The sequence below is a fragment of the Saccopteryx leptura genome, chromosome 6 (genome assembly GCF_036850995.1).
Source record: "Saccopteryx leptura isolate mSacLep1 chromosome 6, mSacLep1_pri_phased_curated, whole genome shotgun sequence".
NCBI classification, from domain to species: domain Eukaryota; kingdom Metazoa; phylum Chordata; class Mammalia; order Chiroptera; family Emballonuridae; genus Saccopteryx; species Saccopteryx leptura.
The window spans coordinates 136,200,011-136,225,373 of record NC_089508.1 but is presented as its reverse complement, the minus strand read 5'-3'; the positions used below and the strand labels follow the sequence as shown (position 1 = coordinate 136,225,373).

At 37.8% G+C, this 25,363-nt stretch overlaps 1 protein-coding gene across 1 annotated transcript; it reads left to right on the top strand.

The window, feature by feature from the left end:
* Positions 1-51: 51 nt before the first annotated feature.
* MRPL32 (mitochondrial ribosomal protein L32) lies at positions 52-25,154 on the top strand. Its single transcript, XM_066388370.1, has 3 exons — positions 52-251; positions 8,169-8,350; positions 24,646-25,154. The coding sequence occupies exons 1-3, from the start codon at positions 122-124 to the stop codon at positions 24,901-24,903; spliced, it is 570 nt and encodes a 189-aa protein (XP_066244467.1). The 5' UTR covers positions 52-121; the 3' UTR covers positions 24,904-25,154.
* Positions 25,155-25,363: the final 209 nt, after the last annotated feature.

The following is a 25,363-nucleotide window of genomic DNA, read 5'->3' as shown; positions in this document are numbered from 1 at the left end:
CTCCCGAGGCATGCTGGGCGTTGTAGTTCCAGAAGCCGGGTTTGCCCGATTCTGTGCAGTGCGCCTGCTCAGGGTGGGGCGGGCTCAGCAGCCCAGCGGGAGAGTTCTGAGGGCTGGGAAGATGGCGGCGGCCATATTGGTGCTGGTGGTTCCTCCGTGGTCAGCAGCCCGGGTGCTCCTGCGGAACATTTGGGAACCACTGCTGAGGCAAGTTCAGAAGGACAGGCGTGGCTTTTCCGATGCTTCGTGGGGTACGTATAAAAGGCCGCCGGAGAGCAGCGGTGGATGAGGGAGCGCGGACAGCCTGGTGGGTACGGTTAGTACCCGTGTCCTCCTGATCGCTGATCCACGACAGGGGACGTTGTCAGGGGTACTTAGGAACAAGATACAGCTGTTCTCTCTGCTACCTCTCCGCAAATGAAAAAACGCCCCGTTACTTTCCTACACAGTGTTAGCGAAGCGCCTTAGCTCATAAGCAAGGGCCTCCACTCTGGATCCTCCGAGCCTCCTGTGAAGCCCTCGCAGCTCCTAAGCAGCTCTTGTGGTGTTTGAGCCTCTGCAGTTGAATTTGAACCCTGTGTTTTCCCCTGTCCCGGTACAGCCCGGGCTCTATATGGACCAGGGATCCCCCATTCGACTTCCCGGCACAGTGGGACACTCCTGCCTATCAGCAGGGCTGGCAGCCTCTTCCAGGCTACTCTTGAGGTGGCTGTGAGGATGCTGCTTATCAGTGCCAACACCAACTGCCACCGGAGGAAAGACACAACCAACACACAAGTTATTTGCAAGAATCACACAGGCAGTTATTACTCACATTTCCTTTCCATATGCCTAGGTACAGCTTAAGGGTGCCTGTCGGCATGCTGCTCTCCGCTGTTCTTGGTCAGAGCCGGGTGGAGACAGGGAAGACAGCCAGCATTCAAGTTGAAGTCTCCCTGACTACTGCAGCAGAGTGCCCTCAGCTGAGGACCTTTTCTGGTCTAGCCTTCTAACAGGCGTCAATCTACAAGATTATCACCTCAAACCACTTCTAGGGGAGTTCCTGTCAGAAAGCCCTCTTTATGTTAATCTACCAAAATGTCACAACAAGTTACTTTTAAGGTGTTCCTAAGGAAGCTTCTTGTTTATGTTAACCTATAGAGTTATGACATCAAGCCACTTTTTATCTATATATAACTTCACACACACTAACTGGGCCCTGCTCGAAAATCAGAGTCTGCCTATCATATCTGTACACATTAGATGAATTCCTATCCAGATAGCATAGCCTTGTTTATTTTCCTTAATTGCTTTTAATATTATATCCTAATTTATTTCTGTATATCTTCCTTTTTTTTCTATATTTCTTTTAATTTATTAATTTTACTGTGGTGACATTGATAAATTAGGGTACCTACGTTCAGAGAAAGCATCTCCAGATTATTCTGACATTTGATTATGTTGCATAACCCTCACCCAAAGTCAAATTGTCTTTCTTTACCTTCTATCTAGTTTTCTCTGTGCCCCTCCCCTTCCCCACCCCCTTTCTCTCCTTCCTCCCCTCCCTACTCCCCCCACCCATTACCATCATATTTTTGTCCATGTCTCTGAGTCTCATTTTTATGTCCGATCTATGTATGGATTCATATAGTTCTTAGTTTTTCCTGATTTACTTATTTCACTCAGTATAATGTTATCAAGGTCTATCCATGTTGTAAATGATCCAATGTCATTATTTCTTATGGCTGAGTAGTATTCCATAGTATATATGTACCAAAGCTTTTTAATCCACTCGTCCACTGACAGACACTTGGGCTCTTTCCAGATCTTCACTATTGTGAACAATGCTGTCATAAACATGGGGGTGCGTTTTTCCTTTTGGAACAGTTCTATGGTGTTCTTAGGGTATATGCCTAAAAGTGGGATAGCTGGGTCAAAAGGCAGTTCGATTTTTAATTTTTTGAGGAATCTCCATACTGTTTTCCACAGCAGCTGCACCAGTCTGCATTCCCACCAGCATTGCAGGAGGGTTCCCTTTTCTCCACATCCTCGCCAGCACTTATTCTGTGTTGTTTTGTTGATAAGCGCCATTCTGACTGGTGTGAGGTGATATCTCATTGTGGTTTTAATTTGCATTTCTCTAATGATTAGTGATGTTGAGCATTTTTTCATATGCCTATTGGCCATCTGTATGTCCTCTTTGGAGAAGTGTCTATTCATTACTTTTGCCCATATTTTGATTGGGTTGTTTGTCTTCCTGGTGTTGAGTTTTACAAGTTCTTTATGAATTTTTGTTATTAACCCCTTATCAGTCATATTGTTGAATATGTTCTCCCATTGTGTAGTTTGTCTTTTTATTCTGTTCTTATTGTCTTTAGCTGTGCAAAAGCATTTTAGTTTTATATAGTCCCATTTGTTCATCCTGTCTTTTATTTCACTTGCCTGTAGAGATAAATCAGCAAATATATTGCTGCAAGTGATGTAGGAGAGTTTACCACCTATGTTTTCTTCTAAGATGCTTATGGTTTCACGGCTTATATTTAAGTCTTTTATCCATTTTGAGTTTATTTTACTGAATGGTGTGAGTTGGTGGTCTAGTTTCATTTTTTTGCAGGTAGCTGTCCCATTTTCCAAACACCATTTATTAAAGAGGCTGTCTTTACTCCATTGTATGCTCTTACCTCCTTTGTCAAATATCAGTTGTCCATAGAGCTGTGGGTTTATTTCTGGGTTCTCTGTTCTGTTCCATTGATCTATATGCCTGTTCTTATGCCAGTACCAGGCTGTTTTGAGTACAATGGCCTTGTAGTTTAACTTGGTATCGGGAAGTGTGATACCTCCACTTTATTCTTCCTTTTCAAGATTTCTGAGGCTAGTCGTGTTCTTTTCTGGTTCCATATAAAATTTTGGAATATGTGTTCTATATCTTTGAAGTATGTCATTAGTATTTTAATTGGTATTAAGTTGAATTTATAAATTGCCTTGGGTAATATAGACATTTTAATGATGTTTATTCTTCCTAACCATGAGCACGATATATGCTTCCACTTGTTTGTATCTTCCTTGATTTCTTTCATCAATGTTTTATAATTTTCCGAGTACATATCTTTAATCTCCTTCGTTAAATTTACTCCTAGGTACTTTATTATTTTGGTTGTAATAGTGAAGGGGATTGTTTCCTTAATTTCTCTTTCTGACTTTCATTGTTGGTGTATAAAAATTCCTGTGATTTCTGAGTATTAATTTTATATCCTGCCACTTTGCTGAATTCATTTATCAGGTCCAGTAGTTTTTTGACTGAGACTTTAGGGTTTTCTATATACAATATCATATCATCTGCAAATAATGATAGTTTTACTTCTTCTTTTCCAACTTGAATGCTGTTTATTTCTTCTTCTTGTCTGATTGCTGTGGCTAGGACGTCCAGGACTATGTTGAATAAGAGTGGTGAAAGGGGGCACCCCTGTCTTATTCCTGATCTTAAGGGGGTTGCTTTTAATTTTTGCCCATTGAGTATGATGTTGGCTGTGGGTTTGTCATAGATGGCCTTTATCATGTTGAGGTATGTTCCCTGTATTCCCACTTTGCTGAGAGTTTTGATCATGAATGGGTGCTGGATTTTATCAAATGCTTTTTCTGCATCTATTGAAATTATCATGTGGTTTTTCTCCTTCCTTTTGTTTATGTGATGAATCACATTGATTGATTTGCGAATATTGTACCATCCTTGCCTCCCCAGAATAAATACCACTTGATCATGGTGTATGGTTTTTTCCATATATTGTTGGATCCGGTTTGCTAATATTTTGTTGAGGATTTTAGTATCTATATTCATCAGGGATATTGGCCTATAATTATCTTTCTTTGTGTTGTCTTTGCCTGGTTTTGGAATTAGAATTATGCTCGCCTCACAAAAGGAGCTTGGAAGTCTTCCTTCCTCTTGAATTTTTTGAAATAGCTTGAGAAGGATAGGAGTTAGTTCTTCTTTGAATATTTGGTAGAATTCACTTGTGAAGCTATCAGGCCCAGGACTTTTTTTTGTTGGGAGTTTTTTGATAACTGTTTCGATGTCATTTGTTGTAATCGGTCTGTTTAGCTTTTCTGATTCTTCTAGGTTGATATTTGGAAGATTGTATGTTTCAAGGAATTTGTCCATTTCATCTAGGTTGTCTAGTTTATTGGCATACAGTTCTTCATAGTATTTTCTTACAATATTTTGTATTTCTGTTGTGTCAGTTGTTATTTCTCCACTCTAATTTTATTTATTTGAGTCCTCTCTTTTTTTCTTGGTGAGTCTAGTTAAAGGTTCAGCGATCTAGTTTACCTTTCAAAGCACCAGCTCCTGGTTTCATTGATCCTCTCTACTGTTTCTTTAGCCTCTATGTCATTTATTTCTGCTCTGGTCTTTATCATTTCCTTCCTTCTACTACATTTGGGCTTTACTTGCTGTTCTTTTTCTAGTTCTTTAAGTGCAGGGTTAAGTTGTATATTTGAGCTTGTTCTAGCTTCTTAAAGTGTGCCTGTAGTGCTATGAACTTTCCTCTCAGTACTGCTTTCACTGTGTCCCATAAATTTTGAGTTGTTGTATGCTCATTACCGTTCGTTTCTAGGAATTTTTTTATTTTTATTTTTTTATCTCATTGTTAATCCATTCATTATTTAACAACCTGCTATTTAGTTTCCATGTGTTTGAGGATTTTTGAGTTTTTCTGTTGTGATTGATTTCTAGTTTCATACCATTGTGATCAGAAAAAGTGCTAGATATGATTTCAATCTTCTTAAATTTGTTCAGACCACTTTTGTGCCCTAACATGTGGTCTATCCTACAGAATGTACCATGAGCACTTGAAAAGAATATATATTCTGCTGCTTTAAGGTGAAAGGTTCTGAAGATATCTATTAAATCAAGTTGATCTAGTATGTCCTTTAAGTCTGCTGTTTTCTTGTTAATTTTATCTCTTGAGGATCTATCTAGTGATGTTAGTGGGGTATTGAAATCCCCTACTATTATAGTATTGCTGTTGATCTCGCTCTTTATATCCGTCAAAGTCTGCTTTATATATTTAGAAGCTTCTATATATTAGGTGCATAAATATTCATGATGGTTATATCTTTCTGTTGGATTTTTCTCTTTATCATTATGTAGTGGCCTTCTTTATCTCTTACTATAGCCTTTGTTTTAAAGTACATTTTGTCTGATATAAGTATTGCTACCCCAGCTTTTTTTCATTTCTATTTGCTTGAGATATTGTTTTTCATCCTTTTACCTTCAATCTATGTGCATATTTTGTTTTAAGGTGTGTCTATTGTAGACAGCATATGTATGGGTCCTGTTTTCTTATTCATGCAGCTACCCTATGTCTTTTGATTGGATCATTTAATCCATTTACATTTAAAGTTATTATTGATATGTAGTTGTGTATTGCCATTTTATTCTTTAAAGCTGTATTCCTCTTTTGCTATATTCTTTTCCCACTTTGATCTGTTTACAACAAGCCCCTTAACATTTCCTGCAGCATTGGTTTGGTTGTAATGAATTCTTTGAGGTTTTCTTTTTGTCTGGGAAGCTTTTTATTTCTCCTTCAATTTTAAATAATAGCCTTGCTGGATAAAGTAGTCTTGGTTGTAGGTTCTTGTTCTGCATTACTTTGAATATTTTTTGCCATTCCTTCTGGACTCAAGTGTTTCTGTTTAGAAGTCGGATGTCATCCTTATGGGGACTCCTTTGTAGGTGATAACCTTTTTTTTCTAGCAGCTTTTAATATTTTCTCTTCATCACTTAGCTTTGGTATTTCAATTATGATGTGTCTTGGTGTAAATTTCTTTGGGTTTCTCTTTAATGGAGTTCTCTGTGCTTGTTGAACTTGTGAGAGATTTTCCTGCATTAGTTTATTGAAATTTTCAGCTATGATATGATTGAACAAGTCTCTATCCCTTGTTCTTTCTCTTCTTCTTCAGGAACCCCTATTATGCGGATATTATTTCTCTTCATGTTGTCAGAGCTTTCTAAAGAGTTTCCTCAGACTTTTTGAGTCTCTCTTCTTTTTTCTGCTCTGCTTCCATGCCTTCATTCAACTTGTCCTGCAACTCGCTGATTCAATCCTCAGCTTTGTCCAATCTGTTTTTAATTCCTTACATTGTGATCTTCATTTCTGATACTGTATTTGTGATCTCCATCTGATTCTTTTTTAGTATTTCAGTGTCCTTTTTTATACTTGCTATTTCTTTCTTTAGGTGTTCATAATGACCATCCATTGTTGTTCTAAGATCCCTAAGCATCCTTACAATCATTATTTTAAACTCTGCATCTGGAATTTTGGTTATTTCCATATCCCTCAGCTCATTTCCTGGATGTTTCTCTTGTGGTTTCATTTGGATTGCACTTCTCTGTCTTCTCATTATGTCTGTGTGTTTGAGTGTATTGTTTGTAGAGCTGGTTGAGTCTAGGCTTGGTGGTGTTTGCCTCCAGTTTTCAATTGTGTTATTTCTGGGTCTTCTTGGGTTGGCACCAGCTGTTATTTGTCTTTTTCTATATTTCTATATAATTTAATTACTATAACATTATATTCCTGTAACACCCCTGACACAAATTTGAATTGGAAGTGTCTTAGGTATTAAAATAGTCATTGCTTTGGTATTTACATTCTACTCCATTTCTATGGTGTACCACACCTGATAATGCAGAGGCAGTCTGCCTGAGGGGCCGCCTGTGCATGCGTGGGGCCCTCCACCTTTCCACCCAGCAAACGGGCTGGGGAAGCCCAGGGTAACCCTGCCAGAGCCTGTGCCCTTGCCTAGGCTGTGCTTAGAAATACTTTTAGATATATTGCAAAGGAATACCAGTTGTTAAGTATTCCACAAGTTTGTGTATTCTTGAGCATTCCTAAAATCAAAGAAAGAGAAAGTATTGCACGTCTGAGGAATAGGAAGTAAAGGAATCTATTTGATTTTTAAACAATTTAGAAAAACAGAAGTGAAATGTTGATGGTCACATAAATTAATACATTACAAAGACTGGCAGGCCAGTTATTTTCCTTAGAGAACAGACAGGAATCAAGATGAAATATTATGAACTAAGTTACTTAGGTAGGGCCTGCAAGTTTATATGACAAAGGAACTAACTCAATTTGAATGTAATTAAAAAGGGTCAATAAGCACTTACTTCAGTGTAGGTAAAAGTGCATTTTGAGGCTCTTAGGCTTAGATTTACTTTTTTTATTTTTTTTTATTTTTCTTAAGTGAGAAGCTGGGAGGCAGAGAGACAGACTCCCGCATGGACCCAACCAGGATCCACCCAGCATGCCCACCAGGGGGCAATGTTCTGCCCATCTGGGCCATTGCTCCATTGTAACCCAAGCCATTCTAGTGCCTGAGGCAGAGGCCACAGAGCCATCCTCAGCACCCAGGCCAACCTTGCTCCAATGGAGCCTTGGCTGTGGGAGAGGAAGAGAGAGACAGAGAGGAAGGAGAGGGGGAGGGGTGGAGAAGCAGATGGGTGCTTCTCCTTTGTGCCCTGGCTGGGAATCTTACCCAGGACATCCACATGCTAGGCCGATGCTCTACCACTGAGACAGCCAGCCAGGGCTAGATTTACTTTTAATTAGGTATATTGCCCACCAGTTGGGCAATAAATAAAAATTAAAAAACAGTTTGCTGTTTAAAAACTATTCTTTTTCATTTTGCAAGAACTAGTTCAAAGTATGCACACTGAAAACCTAGACAGATGAAAATGCTGAGTTTGAAACTTTTTTGGGGTTGGGGAAGGGAGATACAGCCTTTAAACTTCATGACAGTAGGTCTTTTCAGTTCTGTTTTGCACATGGACAATTGAGTGGTTTTCTATTTTTCTTTTTCATTTAAATTAGGTTCCTCTCAGACTTATTCATGTTTACCACTAAACCCCAGACTTCTGTTTTCCATAAAGTGAATACTTCTGATAGAATTTTACTGATTCTTTCAGCAAGTGTCTCTAAGAAAAAATTCTATTTGTGTTCTATAAAATTGCTTTATGTATGAGCTTTAGTATAATTTAATAGCTGATGGTTTCTGTTACATATCTAGTGAATATAATATTCCAAATTATCTATAAATATGTCTGCTTTCTTATCATCATTGATTATTGAGGAGAATGATATCTGTAAGTAATTAAGAAGATGAAACTGATTAAATCTCCATGTTTTATTTTGTAGGACCAGCATTGTCAGTTCCAGGTCCAGGTATATTTACAGAATTAGGAAATGATACTAATGAAAGTAATGGGATTTCTGGACTTTTTGATAGTATCTTTTGGATGGCAGCTCCCAAAAACAGACGCAGCATTGAAGTTAACCGGTGCAGGAGAAGAAATCCTCAGAAGCTTATTAAAGTTAAGGTAATATATTGATTTTTGTGCGTATGCTTTTTCTCATGTCTACCACTGCTTATCCTCCTACTATAATCATATAACCTGTGGGTAAATCATTCTCATATAAATTATTTATATGTCTACTTTCTTCTGGCCTAAATAAAATACAGTATTCTCAGTATGTATGTCTACTGTCCTGAAGCCTAAATAGTAGGAACACAGTCAAGGAGAGAGTTTGAACTCTGTACAGAGGACTGGGTTGTAAAGAGCCTAAATAACTTTTTAATTGTAAACTGTACCAATCCTGAGCTATGTGGTTTTGAACCATATATGGGTAAACATCTTAACTGTGGCCAGACCTAAAATTAAAGTAAAAGAAGTGGATAAACTGGATCTTGAGTTTTATTGGCCTTTACATATTTATTATGTTCTTCACTGTGTCTAGTAAAATACTGTGAAATAAAAATCCTTAGATTAGTAAAAAAAATACCTAACATCTACTAAATGCCTATGACGTATCTAAGATGTGAATTACCAGTAGCTCATTAAAATCTAACAACAGCTCTCCAAAGTAAATATTGCTCTGATCATATTTTTAATTAATTTTTACTTTTTATTTTTATTTATTTATTTATTTTTTTTAATTATAATTTTATTTTTTTAATTGGGTGACATCAATAAATCCGGATACATATATTCAAAGATAACAAGTCCAGGTTATCTTGTCATTCAATTATGTTGCATACCCATCACCCAAAGTCAGATTGTCCTCTGTCACCTTCTATCTAGTTTTCTTTGTGCCCCTCCCCCTCCCCCTTTCCCTTTCCCTTCCCCCCTCCCCCCGTAACCACCACATTCTTATCAATGTCTCTTAGTCTCACGTTTATGTCCCACCTACATATGGAATAATGCAGTTCCTGGTTTTTTCTGATTTACTATTTCACTTCGTATAATGTTATCAAGATCCCACCATTTTGCTGTAAATGATCCGATGTCATCATTTCTTATGGCTGAGTAGTATTCCATAGTGTATATATGCCACATCTTCTTTATCCAGTCATCTATTGATGGGCTTTATGGTTGTTTCCATGTCCTGGCCACTGTGAAAAATGCTGCAATGAACATGGGGCTGCATGTGTCTTTGCGTATCAATATTTCTGAGTTTTTGGGTATATACCCAGTAGAGGGATTGCTGGGTCATAAGGTAGTTCTATTTTCAGTTTTTTGAGGAACCACCATACTTTCTTCCATAATGGTTGTACTACTTTACATTCACACCACCAGTGGATGAGGGTTCCTGTTTCTCCACAGCCTCTCCAACATTTGCTATTACCTGTCTTGCTAATAATAGCTAATCTAACAGGTGTGAGGTGGTATCTCATTGCAGTTTTGATTTGCATTTCTCTAATAACTAAAGAAGATGAGCATTTTTTCATATATCTGTTGGCCATTTGTATTTCTTCCTGGGAGAAGTGTCTGTTCATGTCCTCTTCCCATTTTTTTATTGGATTGTTTGTTTGTTTGTTGTTGAGTTTTATGAGTTCTTTGTATATTTTGGATATTAGGCCCTTATCTGAGCTGCTGTTTGAAAATATCATTTCCCATTTAGTTGGCTGTCTGTTTATTTTGTTATCAGTTTTTCTTGCTTAGCAAAAACTTCTTAGTCTGATGTAGTCCCATTCATTAATTTTTGCCTTCACTTCTCTTGCCTGTGGAGTCAAATTCATAAAATGCTCTTTAAAACCCAGGTCCATGAGTTGAGTACCTATGTCTTCTTCTATGCACTTAATTGTTACAGGTCTTATGTTTAGTTCTTTGATCCATTTTGAGTTAATTTTAATACAGGGGGACAAACTGTAGTCCAGTTTCATTCTTTTGCATGTGGCTTTCCAGTTTTCCCAGCACCATTTATTGAAGTGGCTTTCTTTTCTCCATTGTGTGTTGTTGGCCCCATTATTAAAAATTATTTGACTATATATATGTGGTTTTATCTCTGGGCTTTCTATTCTATTCCATTGGTCTGAGTATCTATTTTTCTGCCAATACCATGCTGTTTTGACTGTTGTGGCCCTATAATATAGTTTGAAGTCAGGTATTGTAATGCCCCCAGCTTCATTCTTTTTCTTTAGGATTGCTTTGGCTATTCGGGGTTTTTTATACTTCCATATAAATCTGATGATTTTTTGCTCTATTTCTTTAAAAAATGTCATTGGAAGTTTGATGGGAATTGCATTAAATTTGTATATTGCTTTGGGTAATATGGCCATCTTGATTATATTTATTCTTCCTAACCAAGAACAAGGAATATTCTTCCATCTCATTATATCTTTTTCGATTTCCCTTAACAATGGTTTATAGTTTTCATTATATAAGTCCTTTACATTCTTTGTTATGTTTATTCCTAGGTATTTTATTTTTTTTGTTGCAATCATGAGGGGGATTATTCTTTTGAGTTCGTTCTCAAATGTTTCATTGTTGGCATATAGAAAGGCTATTGACTTCTGTATGTTAATTTTGTATCCTGCGACCTTACTGTATTGGCTTATTGTTTCTAGTAGTTTTTTGTGGATTCTTTGGGGTTTTCGATGTATAGGATCATGTCATCTGCAAAGAGTGATACCTTTACATCTTCTTTTCTGATATGGATGCCTTTTATTTCTTTGACCTGTCTGATTGCTATGGCTAGAACCTCTAGTACCACATTAAATAAGAGTGGAGAGAGTGGACAACCCTGTCTTGTTCTTGATTTAAGGGGGAAAGCCTTCAGTTTTGTGCCATTTAATATGATGTTAGCTGATGGTTTATCATATATGGCCTTTATCATGTTGAGATATTTTTCTTCTATACCCATTTTGTTGAGAGTCTTAAACATAAAATTGTGTTGTATTTTATCGAAAGCCTTTTCTTCGTCTCTTGATAAGATCATGTGGTTTTTGTTCTTTGTTTTGTTGATATGGTGTATTACGTTAACCGTTTTATGTATGTTGAACCATCCTTGAGATTTTGGGATGAATCCCACTTGATCATGATGTATTATTTTTTATGTTGTTGTATTCGATTTGCTAGTATTTTGTTTAGTATTTTAGCATCTGTATTCATTAGAGATATTGGTCTGTAGTTTTTGTTTTTTGTGCCATCCTTGCCTGGTTTTGGTAAGAGGGTTATATTGGCCTCATAAAATGTGTTTGGTAGTATTGCTTCTTCTTCAATTTTTTGGAAGACTTTCAGTAGAATAGGAACCAAGTCTTCTTTGAATGTTTGATAAAATTCGCTGGTATAGCCGTCTGGGCCTGGACTTTTATTTTTGGGGAGGTTTTTAATATTTTTTTCTATTTCTTCTCTACTAATAGGTCTGTTTAGGCTTTCTGCTTCTTCTTGACTCAGTCTAGGAAGGTTGTATTGTTCTAGGAATTTATCCATTTCTTCTAGGTTGTTGAATTTAGTGGCATAAAGTTTTTCATAGTATTCTACAATAATTCTTTGTATATCTACGGTGTCTGTGGTGATTTCTCCTCTTTCATTTTGGATTTTGTTTATATGAGTTCTTTCTCTTTTTTACTTGGTAAGTCTTGCCAAGGGTTTGTCAATTTTGTTGATCTTTTCAAAGAACCAGCTCCTTGTTCTATTAATTTTTTCTATAGTTTCTCTATAGCTTTTCTATAGGTTCTCTATTTCATTTATTTCTGCTCTGATTTTTATTATCTCCTTTCTACGGCTGGTTTTGGGTTGTCTTTGTTCTTCTTTTTCTAGTTCCTTAAGGTGGGAAGTTAAGTGGTTCACTTGGGCTCTCTCTTGTTTGATCATATATGCCTGAAGTGGTATGAACTTCCCTCTTATCACTGCTTTTGCTGCATCCCATAGATTCTGATATGTCGTATTGTCATTTTCATTAGTCTGTATATATCTTTTGATCTCTGCACTTATTTCTTCTTTGACCCATTCATTTTTTAAAAGTATGTTGTTTAGTTTCCACATTTTTGTGGGATTTTTTTTCTCTTTTTTCTAGTTTCAAGGCTTTATGATCTTAAAATATGCTTGGTACAACTTCGATTTTTCTGAATTTGCTGATGTTGTTTTTGTGGCCCAATATATGGTCAATTCTTGAGAATGATCCATGTATACTGGAGAAAAATGTATACTCAGTCACTTTGGGATGAAATGTCCTGTAGATGTCTATCATATCCAGGTGCTCTAGTGTTTTGTTTAAGGCCACTATATCGTTGTTGATTCTCTGTTTGGATGACCGATCTAGAGCTGTAAGCGGTGTATTGAGGTCTCCAAGTATGATTGTATTTTTGTCAGTTTTTGTTTTAAGGTCAATAAGTAGCTGTCTTATATATTTTGGTGCTCCTTGGTTTGGTGCATATATATTAAGAATTGTTATGTCTTCTTGATTCAGTGTCCCCTTAGCCATTATGAAATGGCCATTTTTGTCTCTGAGTACTTTTGCTGTCTTGAAGTCAGCATTATCAGATATGAGTATTGTTACACCTGCTTTTTTTTGGATGTTATTTGCTTGGAGTATTGTTTTCCAGCCTTTCACTTTGAATTTGTTTTTATCCTTGTTACTTAGATGAGTTTCTTGTAGGCAGCATACAGTTGGATTTTTTTTTATCCATGCTGCTACTCTGTGCCTTTTTATTGGTGAGTTTAATCCGTTTACATTTAGTATAATTATTGACACTTGTGAGTTCCCTATTGCCATTTTATGTATTGCTTTCTGTTAGTTTTGTGTCTTGTTTGATCCTTCTATTTCATCTTTCTATCTTTTGTTTTTATTTGGTTGTATTCCATATATCTTTCCTCTGTTGGTATCTTTTTTAAATCATGTGCTTCTGTGGTGGTTTTTTCAATGGTGGTTACCTTTAAGTAATGTAAAGGGTTCCTTCCCTGTTCATTGTAGTGCACTATTTTGTGAGTACTTTTGCACTCCATTGTCCTTTGCTACTGTTAATCTCCATTCTCTCCTCCCCCTTTCTTTTTTTTGTTGTCACAGTTTAAATTTGGTTTTATTGTGTTCTTCTTGGAGCTTTTACTTGTGGCTTTGTTTTTTTTTTGTTCTTTGTATCTGATTGGAGAACCCCCTTTAGTAATTCCTGGAGTGGGGGTTTTCTGATGATAAATTCCCTCATCTTTTCTGTATCTGTGAATGTTTTTATTTCTCCTTCATATTTGAAGGATAGCTTTGATGGGTATAGTATTCGTGGCTGAAAGTTCCTCTCTTTCAGGACTTTAAATATTGGGGTCCACTCTCTTCTAGCTTGTAGAGTTTCTATTGAGAAATCGGATGATAATCTAATGGGCCTTCCTTTATATGTTGTAGTCTTCTTTTCCCTGGCTGCCTTGAGAATTTTTTCTTTGCTGTTGGTTTGTGCCAATTTCATTATGATATGCCTTGGAGTAGGTTTGTTGGGGTTGAGAAAACTCTGAGTTCTGTTTGCTTCCTGAATTTGAAGCTTTAGTTCTTTCCACAGGCTTGGGAAGTTCTCATCTATTATTTGTTTGAGTATGTTCTCCATTCCATTTTCTCTCTCTTCTGCCTCTGATATACCTATTATTCTTATGTTATTCTTTTTGATGGAGTCAGATAATTCCTGTAGGGCTATCTCATTTTTTTTTAATTTTTGAGTCTCTTTCTTCTCTCTGTTGTGCCTTAAGTTTCTTGTCTTCTATTTCACTAATCCTCTCTTCTATCTGGCCTGTTCTATTAGCTAGGTTTGTTACCTCATTTTTCAGCTCGTGAATTGAGTTTTTCATCTCTGTTTGATTTGTTTTTATAGTTTCAATTTCCTTGGAAATATATTCTTTGTGTTTGTTGTGTTGTTTTCTGAGCTCCCTAAATTGCCTTTCTGTGCTTTCTTGTATATCTCTGAGTATTTTTAGGATTTCTATTTTAAATTCTCTGTCATTTAACTCCAAGGTTTCCAATATATTAAATTTTCTCTCCATAGATTTTTCCTTATCTATCTGTGTTACCTCTCTTTCTTTTGTATCCATGATATTCGATTTTCTCTTCCTTAATAGCATCTGAGGTTGGTTTTGTTGATAGTTTTAATGAGATTTAATAAAGAATAAAAAGTTAAAAAAATAAAAATAAAAAATCAAAGAGTTCCTTTTAAAAATATAATTAAATAAAGAAAAATAAAATAAAATAAAAAATTAAAAAAAAAGGAAAGTATTCTCTCCCTCCTTTTTTCCTCTCCTCTCCTCTACCCTCTTTGTTCAGAAAATCTTGTGTTGAACTGTGAGTTATATTGTACTAAATAGAACAAACAATGCCTGTAATGGAGGGCCTGAATTGGGGAGAAGTAATAAAGGGGCAAAAAAAAACCCCAAAAAACAAACAAACAAAAAAAAACAGAAAAAAAAGGTGGTATGAACCCACAAAAAGCAAATAAGGAAAAAATTTGGGTCAAGAATAAAATGATTTGCTTTTAGGTGTTGGTTGATTAAGAGTTATGATGAGAGGAATAAGAGGGAAACAGGAAAATGGGGGGACAAATTAAAAAATTACTATTGTATTTAGTGGAACAAGGACTAGATAAAATGGAGAGCCAGGGATGGGAGCACTGCTAGTAAGTTAAAAAGGTGAAGTAAAAACCCCCCAAAATCCACAAACATAAGTTTGAGTCCCAGATAAGATAATTTGTTCGTTATTGAGGTTTGAAGGAGAAGAGACGTAAAGGAGAAAGGAAGAAACTAATATACAGGGAGAAAAGAAAGAGAGAGAGAGAAGAAAAAAAGAGGGTACCACAAAAGGAAGAAAAAAGAAAAAGGGGAGAGAGAGGGAGAGAGTTAAGGGTTTTGGAGTGCAACCCTCATAGAGAGAAAGGAAGAGGAAAGAAAAGATAATGGGAGATGTAACACTTATGGGTAGGGTAGTTCAAGGAGAGGAGAGAGTAAGACCGGCAGAGAGTTAATCGGCCAAATTGGAGGAGGAAAAAAAGAAAAAAAAAATCAAGAATGAAGATAAGAGAAAGAAACGAACAAATATAATAAAATGGGATAGGTTATAAAGTCTGTGGATTATTCTTGATTTTGAGAGGTTATCTTCTTGCTTTTTCTTTTCTCTCCCTCTTTCTTGTCGGTGACTCTGTACCCAGGTTCTGCCCCTTTGGCACGCTCAGGTAGAGGTTTACAGTTGATAAGTCTCTATGGTGATGTCATGTATTGTGCTTCAGTCCCGTTGGCAGTCGAGGCTCATTAGCATTTATAGGCTCCGACAGTGAGAGAGTCCATGTTCCTGGAGCCTCTCTCCTAGTCTTTCCTTCCTCAATTGGTAGCCTGATAATCCAGCTATGGGGTTGCTGCTGCCTCTGCCTGGATAGTTAGAGGCTCAAAGAGCTGGCCCCTTCCCACTCTCTTCCTACTCAGCACAGGGCTCTGGGTAAGGCTCAGTCAGTCGGAGCTGCTAGCATAATCAGGCACGCTTCCGCCCACTCAAAGACCTCTGGCTCTGCCACTCTGTCTGGTAACACGGGTGGGCACCCTCTCCTGGGGCGCTTGGAGGAAACTCTTGCTCACTATCTGCACGCGCAGACCAGGATATCAGGCTGGAAGTCTCACCCTCTGAGTGAAACCCCTCCCGCAGGGAAAAGTTGCAGCGTTGGAATTGGCTCTCGCTCCCTCCCAGTGCGCGGCTCCCTCAGGGCGCTGGGGCGGCTCGAGATTCCGCTTTTAGCCCACACAAAGGCCCCTGACTCTGCCCATCTGTGGGATAACACGGGCGCGCACTGCCGAGGCACTCGGAGGAATCTCTCGCTCACTATCTTTGCGCAGACCAGGATATCAGTCCGGCCGCCTCACCCTCACGGAAAAGTTCCAGCGTTGGAATTGGCTCTCACTCCCTCCCCGTCCGTGGCTCCCTCAGGGCGCTGGGGCGGCCCGGAAATTCCGCTTTCGGCCCACACAAAGGCCCCTGACTCTGCCTCTCTGTGGGATAACACGAGCGCCCACTCCCGGGGCTTTGGAAGGAATCTCTCACCCACTATCTGCGCACGCCGACCAGGAGATCGGGGAAAATGGCTGCCCCACTTGTCTTTCTTTGTCTGGGTGTGGCACGAGTCTTAGCTTGTATTGCCCGGGTTGCCACAGGATCAGTTTTTCCTTGGCTTGGATCTCCGTGCTACAGCCTGGTTCGGCCATTTGTGCCGCAGCCTGGATCTATTCACCCTCTTTACCTGTCTCAGTTTCTATATTCTCAGTTCCCAGTGAAAGCCGCCCTGTTAAGGTTAGTGAGGAAAGCGGAGCATTTCTTACTCCCTATTTCCTTCAGGGTTTGATTATATATTTAGCCAATTTTTCGCTCGACCATACCTTCGGGTGTATTGCAAAACATCTGGAGGCTCTAAGGATAGATTTTTCTGTTTCTGGTTGAAGATCTTGTTGAGTTTTGGGGGAGATTTATCAGTATCGCTTCCTACCGCACCATTACGCTCACGTCATCCACTGCTCTGATCATTTTTAATATGAAGAAATGGAATCAAAAAGAATTTATTTTTGTTCACAAACTGTTAAGTAGTGGAACCAGGATTTGAGCTCTGACAGTATAATTCTTGAGTTCAAACTCTTCTCTTGAAACATTTTTTTGTGTTCCTATCCTCAAACAATTCCAGGTCTTCACTCTCTTCATTGGATACGTGGATATATTCTTTATTAATCTAGTAAACAAGAAGTATTGTGTTTATTACCTTTGACTTGTTAATTTATGGCTTTAATGCCATGTTTGAATTATTGGCATTACACAGCAACAGCACAGTACAGATGAAACTCCAGAACAGAGGACTTACTATAAAGCTTCCATGTTCGTGATTAATCCAAACCCTTAGAACTCAAGCCAAGAAGTATTACTGAGTCAAAGTTGGAACTAGACATAAAATCTGGAACTGAAAAATACTTTATTAATTAACACAACAATAATTAATACAATTGGATGAGAGAATTTAAGATTTAAGGAATGAGATCTTGCATCAATCTATTAAGTGATTTCCCTGTCTGTGTTTATTCTGAGAGAGAATAGCTCTTACACTGTGCATTCCTTTTCTTCATTGAATCATTTTCTGCTACATATAGTATATTATCCTGGGTGCTTTTTTTAATTATTAAATTTATTGGGGTGAAATTTGTTACTGAGTTTCAACTGTACAATTCTATAATACATTATCTATATATTGCACTGTGTTTTCCAGTCCTACAATTCTATAATACCTATTGTGTGTATTGCACTGTATTTTCGCCGTCCAAAATCAAGTCTCTTTCCATCACCCTGAATTTGGCTTCCTTTACCTTCCTCTACTTTTCCCACCCTGCTTCCACTCTGCTAACCACCATACTCTCATCTGTGTCTATGAATTGTTTGTTGCTTCCTGTTTTATAACCCACAGATGAGTGACATCACATGGTTCTTTTGTGGCTGACTTATTCACTTTTTATAATATTCTCAAGATTCAAATGGCAGTGTTTAATCTTTTCTTATGGCTTAGTTTTCCAATGTGAATATGTGTACTACATCTTCTTTATCCAGTCATCATCTATCAAAGGATACTTTGGTTGTTTCCATGTTTTGACCACTGTGAGTAATGCTGCAATAAACACAGGGGTACATACACATCTTTACTCATAAATAGTTTTCATATGGTAGCTCAAGTCGTAATTTTTGAGGAATCTGTTTTACACAGTGTCTATATCAGTTTACACTCCCACCAGCAGTGAATGAAAGTTCCTTTTTCTCCTCATCCTCTCCAACACTTGTTATTACCTGTCTAGTTAATAATAGCCAATCTAACAGGTGTGAGGTGGTATCTCATTGTGCTATAATTGGAAGTCAGGGAAGGTGATGTGTTGGCTTTGTTCTTTTTCTCTCAGGATTGCTTTGGCTATTTGGGGGTCTTTCATGATTCCCTACAAATCCCATGGGTTTTTTGTTTTGTTTCTTTTAAAAATGCCATTGGGATGTTGATGAGAATTGCTTGAGATCTGTATATTGCTTTAGGTGATATGGCCATTTTAACTGTTGATTCTTCCAATCGATGAACATTTCTTTGCATCTTCTTCAGTTTCTTTCAGTAGTATCTTATAGTTTTCAGTGTACAGGTCCTTTACTTCCTTTATTAAATTTATTTCTAGGTGTTTTTTATTGTTGCAATTACAACTGTAATTTTTGTTTAAATTTCTTTTTGTCTGAGATTTCATTGTTAGCAAATAGGATTTTTGTATATTTTATATCTTATAACTTTACTGTATTTGTTTATTGTTTCTAATTGGTTTTTCTTTGAAGTCTTTATGATTTTCTATATAAAGAACATGTCATCTGCAAAATGTGACAATTTTACTTATTCATTTCCAATTTGGGTGCCTTTTATTTTTTTCTTTTGCCTGATAGCTCTGGCTAGGACTTCCAGTACTGTATTGCATAAGAATGGTGAGAAGGGACATTCTTGTTTTATATATACACAGTAGTACTTTTTCTTCTGATTGTATTTTATCTTCATTCACCTGTGCAAGTTCACCTCTTACCCTTTTCTGTTTTTGATGTCACAAGTTATCCTTTTTTATACTTTAAGTCAATTTTCAAATCACAGTAGCTATTGTTCTCTTAATTTTTTAAGTGATTTTACCTCCTTAAACCTTTATATTATATTCAAGTATATTATACCCTGTTTTGAATGAAGGTTGCATTTCCTGCTTCTGTTTGTCAGTCATCTTACTCAAAGTTTTATATCCTTTTGTCTTTTTGTTTAAGATGGAATTTCCCCCTTCAATGTTTCCTCTAACGCAGGTCTTTTGGTAAATTCCTTCAGCTTCTATATGTCTGAAAAAGCCTTTATTTTATTTCTCCGTATTATTCTTGGCTGGTGATATCTTTCTCAATTTGAATATTTGATTTACTTTCTCCTAGTCCATAGAATTTCTGCTGAAAAATCCCACAATAAACACTGAGGAACAATTTTTTTTTTCATTTTCTGTTGCATGAGGTTCTGGAGCTGTTTCTATATATTTCTGCATCACTGATTCCAAATCTGAAATCTGTTTTTTGGTGCATGCTCTAGTTTTTACACAATTTTAATTTCTTTTTATCACAGTTAATGGCATGCAATGGTTTTTAAATTGGAGTTAAAGGGCAAGGACTCTTGAATTGAACATAACCACAAGGCAATTAATGTTTTACAAACATCACTGTTACATAATTGTTTTTAAATGTAAAAAATTATTATCTGATAAAAAAACATCCTCTTATTTTGTTTTAAGATTGAATCATGGCTTCTTTGAGTAGGCGTAAATGTAAGAATAGTCCTGACACCTTCTGTTATATATGTGGCTGTTACACACTTTAACGTCAAAGGCGCAGTATTTCATCCTTTGTGACACATGCATATATTGCCTATTTTCAAGTTCCCCTTGGCGATCAAGACAAGAATTGGGCTCCTCATATTGTGAGGAAATGCTTCGTGACTGGACAAAAGGAAAACGCAAAGGAATGCCTTTTGGTATTCCCATGGTTTGGTGTGAACCTAAGGACCACAACAGTGACTGTTATTTCTGTCTGATCCATACAAAGGGCATCAGAAAGAAAAAACAGCATATGATCGCACATCCTAATATTCCTTCAGCAATACGACGTATCCCACACTCTGAGACACTCCCGGTTCCAGTTTTCAATGGTTTTATTTCTTCTAAGGACAAAGAAAGTGAATATGGTGATCAAGTGTATTTTGATAAGATGCATGAGGAAATGGTTGTAGAATCTGAAGGGTCTTCTGATGCCAAGCAGTCATTAACCCCTCAGCAGTTTAGCCTACCCGAATTGAATGACTTAGTAAGAATGACATAAAAATTGTCCTCGACTTTCTGAAGTATGAGGAGCATAACTGGATCATTTGTGTGAATCTTAAAATGGTAAATTTCCTGCTAGGACAACAGAGAGGTTTCACAAAGTATCCTTGCTTTCTGAGTTTGTGGGACAGCCGAGCTTAGGAGAAACACTGGACACAGAAGGAGTGGCCAAAACGTGAAGCTCTGGAAGTAGGGATGCAAAATATTGTGAATGAACCTGTAGTTAATTGAGACAAGCTCATTCTTCCCCCACTTCATATCAAAGTTGGCTTAATGAAGCAGTTTGTTCAGGCTTTGAATAGAGAAAGTGAATGCTTTCAGCATATTATTTCTGCTTTTCCTGCCTTGTCTTTCGAGATGATAAAAGCAGGTGTATTTGATGGACCTCAAATTTGAACCCTCATACGTGACAAAGAATTTGCCAGGAAAATAAATAAGGAGGAGAAAGCAGCATGGCAGTGTTTTGTGGCAGTTACAAAGAACTTCCTTGGCAACAAAAAAGCAGAAAACTATGAACTTCTGGTTCAAAGGATGCTGTTGGCTTTCTGCAACATTGGATGTAACATGAGCATTAAGATTTACTTCCTGAACAGTTACCTTGATAAGTTTCCCGAAAATCTTATAGCTGTTAGTGATGAGCAGACTACTGCTGGAGCATCAAATGAAATTGACCTCAACAAGTACACAAATGCAACAGCTACAAACACAAAATTTTGCCTGAATAGAATTTAAATAAGTTTTGCACAAATTTTATGATTAAAATAAGTGTTTTAATATTTTATATTTTGAAATTGTAGACAAATTCTGATGCAATGATATCTTTTAGTGTATTAGTGTATTTACTGCATTATATAATTATTATATTTTCACAAAGATGATGCCCAAGAAGACATTCTACTACATTATGTAAAACTAAATGTTGAAAATTTTACAATAAGATGAAAACCTAAAATCTTTAATTGCAAAAAAACTGTAACTTACAGAGAACAACTAATGTCAGATTTTAGATCAGCACACTCGAATTAGGTAAGAACAAGTGTTTTTGTGGATGCAGCAAAAATTTTGTTCCCCAGTGTATTATTTCCTTTATAGGTTACAGTTGTCTTTTCTCTGGTTGCCTTCACAATTCCTTTTTTTTGTTGTTATTAATTTTTTTTCTTCTTTTTCCAAGTGAGGAGGGAAGATATACAGACTCCCACATGTGCCCCGACTGGGATCTACTCAGCAACCCCCATCTGGGGCTGATGCTTTGCTCATCAGGGGCCATGCTTGTTACCAAGCTATCTTTAGCATCTGATGCAGAGGCTCCACGAAGCCATCCTTAGTGCCCAGGGCCAATGTGCTCAAATAAATCGACCTATGGCTACGGGAGGGAAAGGCCAGGTGGGAGGCAGTGAGAGGGGTGGGGAAGCAGATGGTTGCTTCTCCTGTGTGCCCTGACCAGGAATCAAACCCAGGACATTCACATGCTGGGCTGACACAGCCAACTGGCCAGGGTTGTTATTAATTTTTGACAGTTTTAATACAAATGTGCCTTGGAGAAGCCCTTTCTGGATTTTGATAATTAGGTGTTCTGTTATCCAGTTCTTTCATAGGTTTGGAAAGCCTCATAGATTATTTGTTTGAGTACACTTTTTATTCCTCTCTCTCTCTCTCTCTCTCTCTCCCTCTCTCTCTTTCTTCTTCTTCTTCTTCTTCTTCTTCTTCTTCTTCTTCTTCTTCTTCTTCTTCTTCTTCTTCTTCTGGTATACCTATTATTCTTATATTGCTCTTTCAGATGAAATCATAGATATCGTAGAGTACTTTCACTTTCTTACTCTCAAGTCTCTTCTATCGGAGTCACTTCTAGATTTCTATCTTCAGTATCACTAATTCTTTCCTCTACCTAGTTAGCTCAATTTCCCTGGCTTGCTAAGTTTATTTTTCTTTTTCTTTTTCTGTGACAGAGACAGAGAGAGGGACAGACAGACAGGAAGGGAGAGAGATGAGAAACATCAGTTCATCACTGCGGCACCTTAGATGTTCATTGATTGCTTTCTCATATGTGCCTTGACTGAAGGGTTAGGGGGAGCACAATAGACCAAGCAACCCATTGCTCAAGCCAGGGACCTTGGGCTCAACTGGTGAGCCTTGCTGAAACCAGATGAGCCCGCACTCAAGCTGGAAACCTCAGGGTTTTGAACCTGGGTCTTCCGTGTCCCAGTCCAACGTTCTATCCAATGCTCCACCACCTGGTCAAGCACTGGTTTATTTTTCATCTCATTTATTAAGTTATTCAGCTCCAGAATTTCTGTTTGGTTCTTTTTTTATAGTTTCAAATCTCTTTGGTTAAGTACTCCTTTTGTTCATTTTCTGGAGCTTTTTTATTTCCTTTTGAGGTACCTTGTTACCTTGGTTATTCATTGCATTTGATGGATTGTTTCTCTGCCTAGGCATTTGTGGGAATGACATCTGCATTTAAAATATATATATTTGATACTTCACTGTTTAGTGGGTTGATAAGTAGACATCTTTCTTTTGTTTTCCAGTAGGTGTTGCTGAAGCATAAGCTGTAGGTGCAGAGCTGCCTCCCCTTCCCCTTTTGGAGCTCACAGTAGCCCCAGCAAACACTGTATCAGGGAAAGTGTCAGTGACAGCACTCTCTCTACATAGCATCAAGGACTGGAAGGGCAGTACTGCAACTTATCCCAGTGACAGGGGCTTATGGGATCTCTGTGTCATGGTATTGTCTTCGATGTGAGATATAACCTGTATTTTCTAGGGAGATGGGCATCCCTTAATTTTAGCACCACCCACATGGGGGATTGTATTAGGCAATGTGTCTCTGGGTCTGTGAGATCCCAGCACTGCCTTAGATGCTCCTAGCAGTTTTGTACTATCTGAGCTATTCCGGGTGCATCCACCAGGCTTTGCTGCAATGGGTGGGGTTGGGTGGGTGAGAGGAGGTCTGTTCTTGGGTTAGTAGCCTTGCTCTCTTCCCAGTAATGGTGGCTGCCACCCTCAGCTGCCATATCTCTGCCTGTCACTGGGTTAAGCCCCAGTATGCTCCTGCATTTAAAGAAATGCATCTGACCCTCCAGTCCTCTGCTACAGAATCTACTGCTGTCACTGTGAGCTTTGGGAGAGTGAGGGGAGGCAGCTATGCATCTGTGTCTGTTTTCTACCTGGTAACAGTGACTGCTAGACTAGAGCTGCCACACTTTTAGGTTCCTTCTCTGCCCCGTCACTGGCTTTAGGTATAGTGTGTGCTGGTCTCTCAGGAGGAATATTGATTCTGCCCTTCTGTTCCTTAGGACTGCAGAGTGTGTGTGCTGTAACCCAACACTTCCCTTGCTACTGAATCTTTTGGTGCTAGTGAGCTCTGGGCTGCATCTTTGATACCCATGTCTGGCCTTCCTCCTTCCATCCTCCCTTCCTCTCCTGAAATACACCTACCTCCAGATATTTCAATGCATGGGTCTTTCAGATGTGATATAACTGTCCAACTTGTAACTTCAAGGGGAGAGACCTGGGGAGGTCTTCATGCCCCCATGCTTTTGATGTCACTTCTATTTTTCTTTATATTCAAACCATAAGAAACTTATTTTTTTTTTAAGTGAGAGGAGGGGAGATAGGGAGACAGGCTCCCACATGTGCTCCGACCGGGATCTGCCCGGCAACCCCCATCTGCAGCCAGTGCTTGAATTGGCCAAGCTATCCTCAGCACCTGGGGCAATGCTCGAACCAATCAAGCCACTGACTGTGAGAGAAAAAGGAGAGAAGAAGAGGAGGAGATTATGGTTGCTTCTAATGTGTGCTCTGATAGGCTACCGCACCAGATATGTTTGCATGCCAGGCCAACACTCTATCCACTGAGCCAGCCAGCCTGAGCCTCTTTATATTTTAAACCTACTTTTACACACATCAAAAAGACTTCTTTAAAGGTTGTAATTGTCTTATTAAAGTTGTATAGACATGTATACAAATTCATTAAAATACCCTCAAATTTATAACAAAACAGAAGTTTTATATTTAATAATCAATGTTCATTTATTTACAAAGTTATACTATCTACCAATTATATATACTTCATATAGGAATTTGAGTTCCACTGTGATAAATCAGGGAAAGCCAACTTGTAATATGTTTATCATTTTGTTTTTTTTAAGATAGATTGAAAGGAAAAGTGAATTCCTTTTTATTAGTATCTTAGTATTTGAAGATGGGGGAATAGAGTACCATTTTACATAAAATGACTGCTTTGTAGATTGTAAGTCAATGGAACTGAGTTCTAGTCCCAATTTTTCTACTAACTTAACTCCCTGCTGTTTGCCCTCAGTTTTCCTACTAATATGAGGTTGAACTAGATGGTGTATGACCTCACATGCAGCATGAGTACTTTCAGAAAATTCACATATAAGCATCACTGATTTCAGTAATTCTTTGTTCAGTATTTTGACTCTTGTTAAAATGTTTTTTATTGGTTTTTTGTTTTGTATTGTTTTTAATAGAGTAACATAGACGTTTGTCCTGAATGTGGTCACCTGAAACAGAAACATGTCCTTTGTGGCTATTGTTATGAAAAGGTGTGTAAAGAGACTGCAGAAATCAGAAGACAGATAGGAAAACAAGAAGGAGGCCCTTTTAAGGCTCCTACCACTGAGACCACAGTGCTGTACACAGGAGAGACACCATCTGAACAAGACCAGGAGGACAAGAGGATCATCGAACGAGACAGGAAGCGACCATCCTGGTTCACCCGGAATTGACACCCAGTATGTTTCAAGATGTTAACATAACACATTTCTCCAGGAGAAGAGGAAAACTCTTTGTTTTTAATGTTTTGTGCCTGTTTCAAAATCATTAATAAAGCTTAAAACAGCCTTTATAAGCAGTTAGTTTTGTGTGGATGACTTTAAGACTATATCAGGAATAAAGCCTGAAAATGTTTATGAAGAGGCTCAGTGGATTTATGTCTGTTTCTATAACAGGTTTTAAGTAAACATTAAAATTCATACCAGGTGTTATGTGTTTGGTTTTTTTGTTTGTTTGTTTGGCAGTGGTTTTTCGTACACTTGAAAACTTACACAAATACTTTTGTTTAAGTATCACCTGGAAGTAGGTTATTTTCATTCTGGATATTGTTTTTTACAATGGTCATTCTGGCAGTAAAGAAAGCTTTGTTCTATTTGGGGTTTTTTTGTTTTCTTTTTGAAAATTAAAATTGCC

Excerpts from the sequence above, each read along its gene's own strand:
- MRPL32 (XM_066388370.1), top strand. The coding sequence starts at position 122 with ATGGCGGCGGCCATATTGGTGCTGGTGGTTCCTCCGTGGTCAGCAGCC. Across the intron at positions 252-8,168 it reads CTTTTCCGATGCTTCGTGGG|GACCAGCATTGTCAGTTCCA; the intron begins GTACGTATAAAA and ends TTTATTTTGTAG. Across the intron at positions 8,351-24,645 it reads AGAAGCTTATTAAAGTTAAG|AGTAACATAGACGTTTGTCC; the intron begins GTAATATATTGA and ends TGTTTTTAATAG.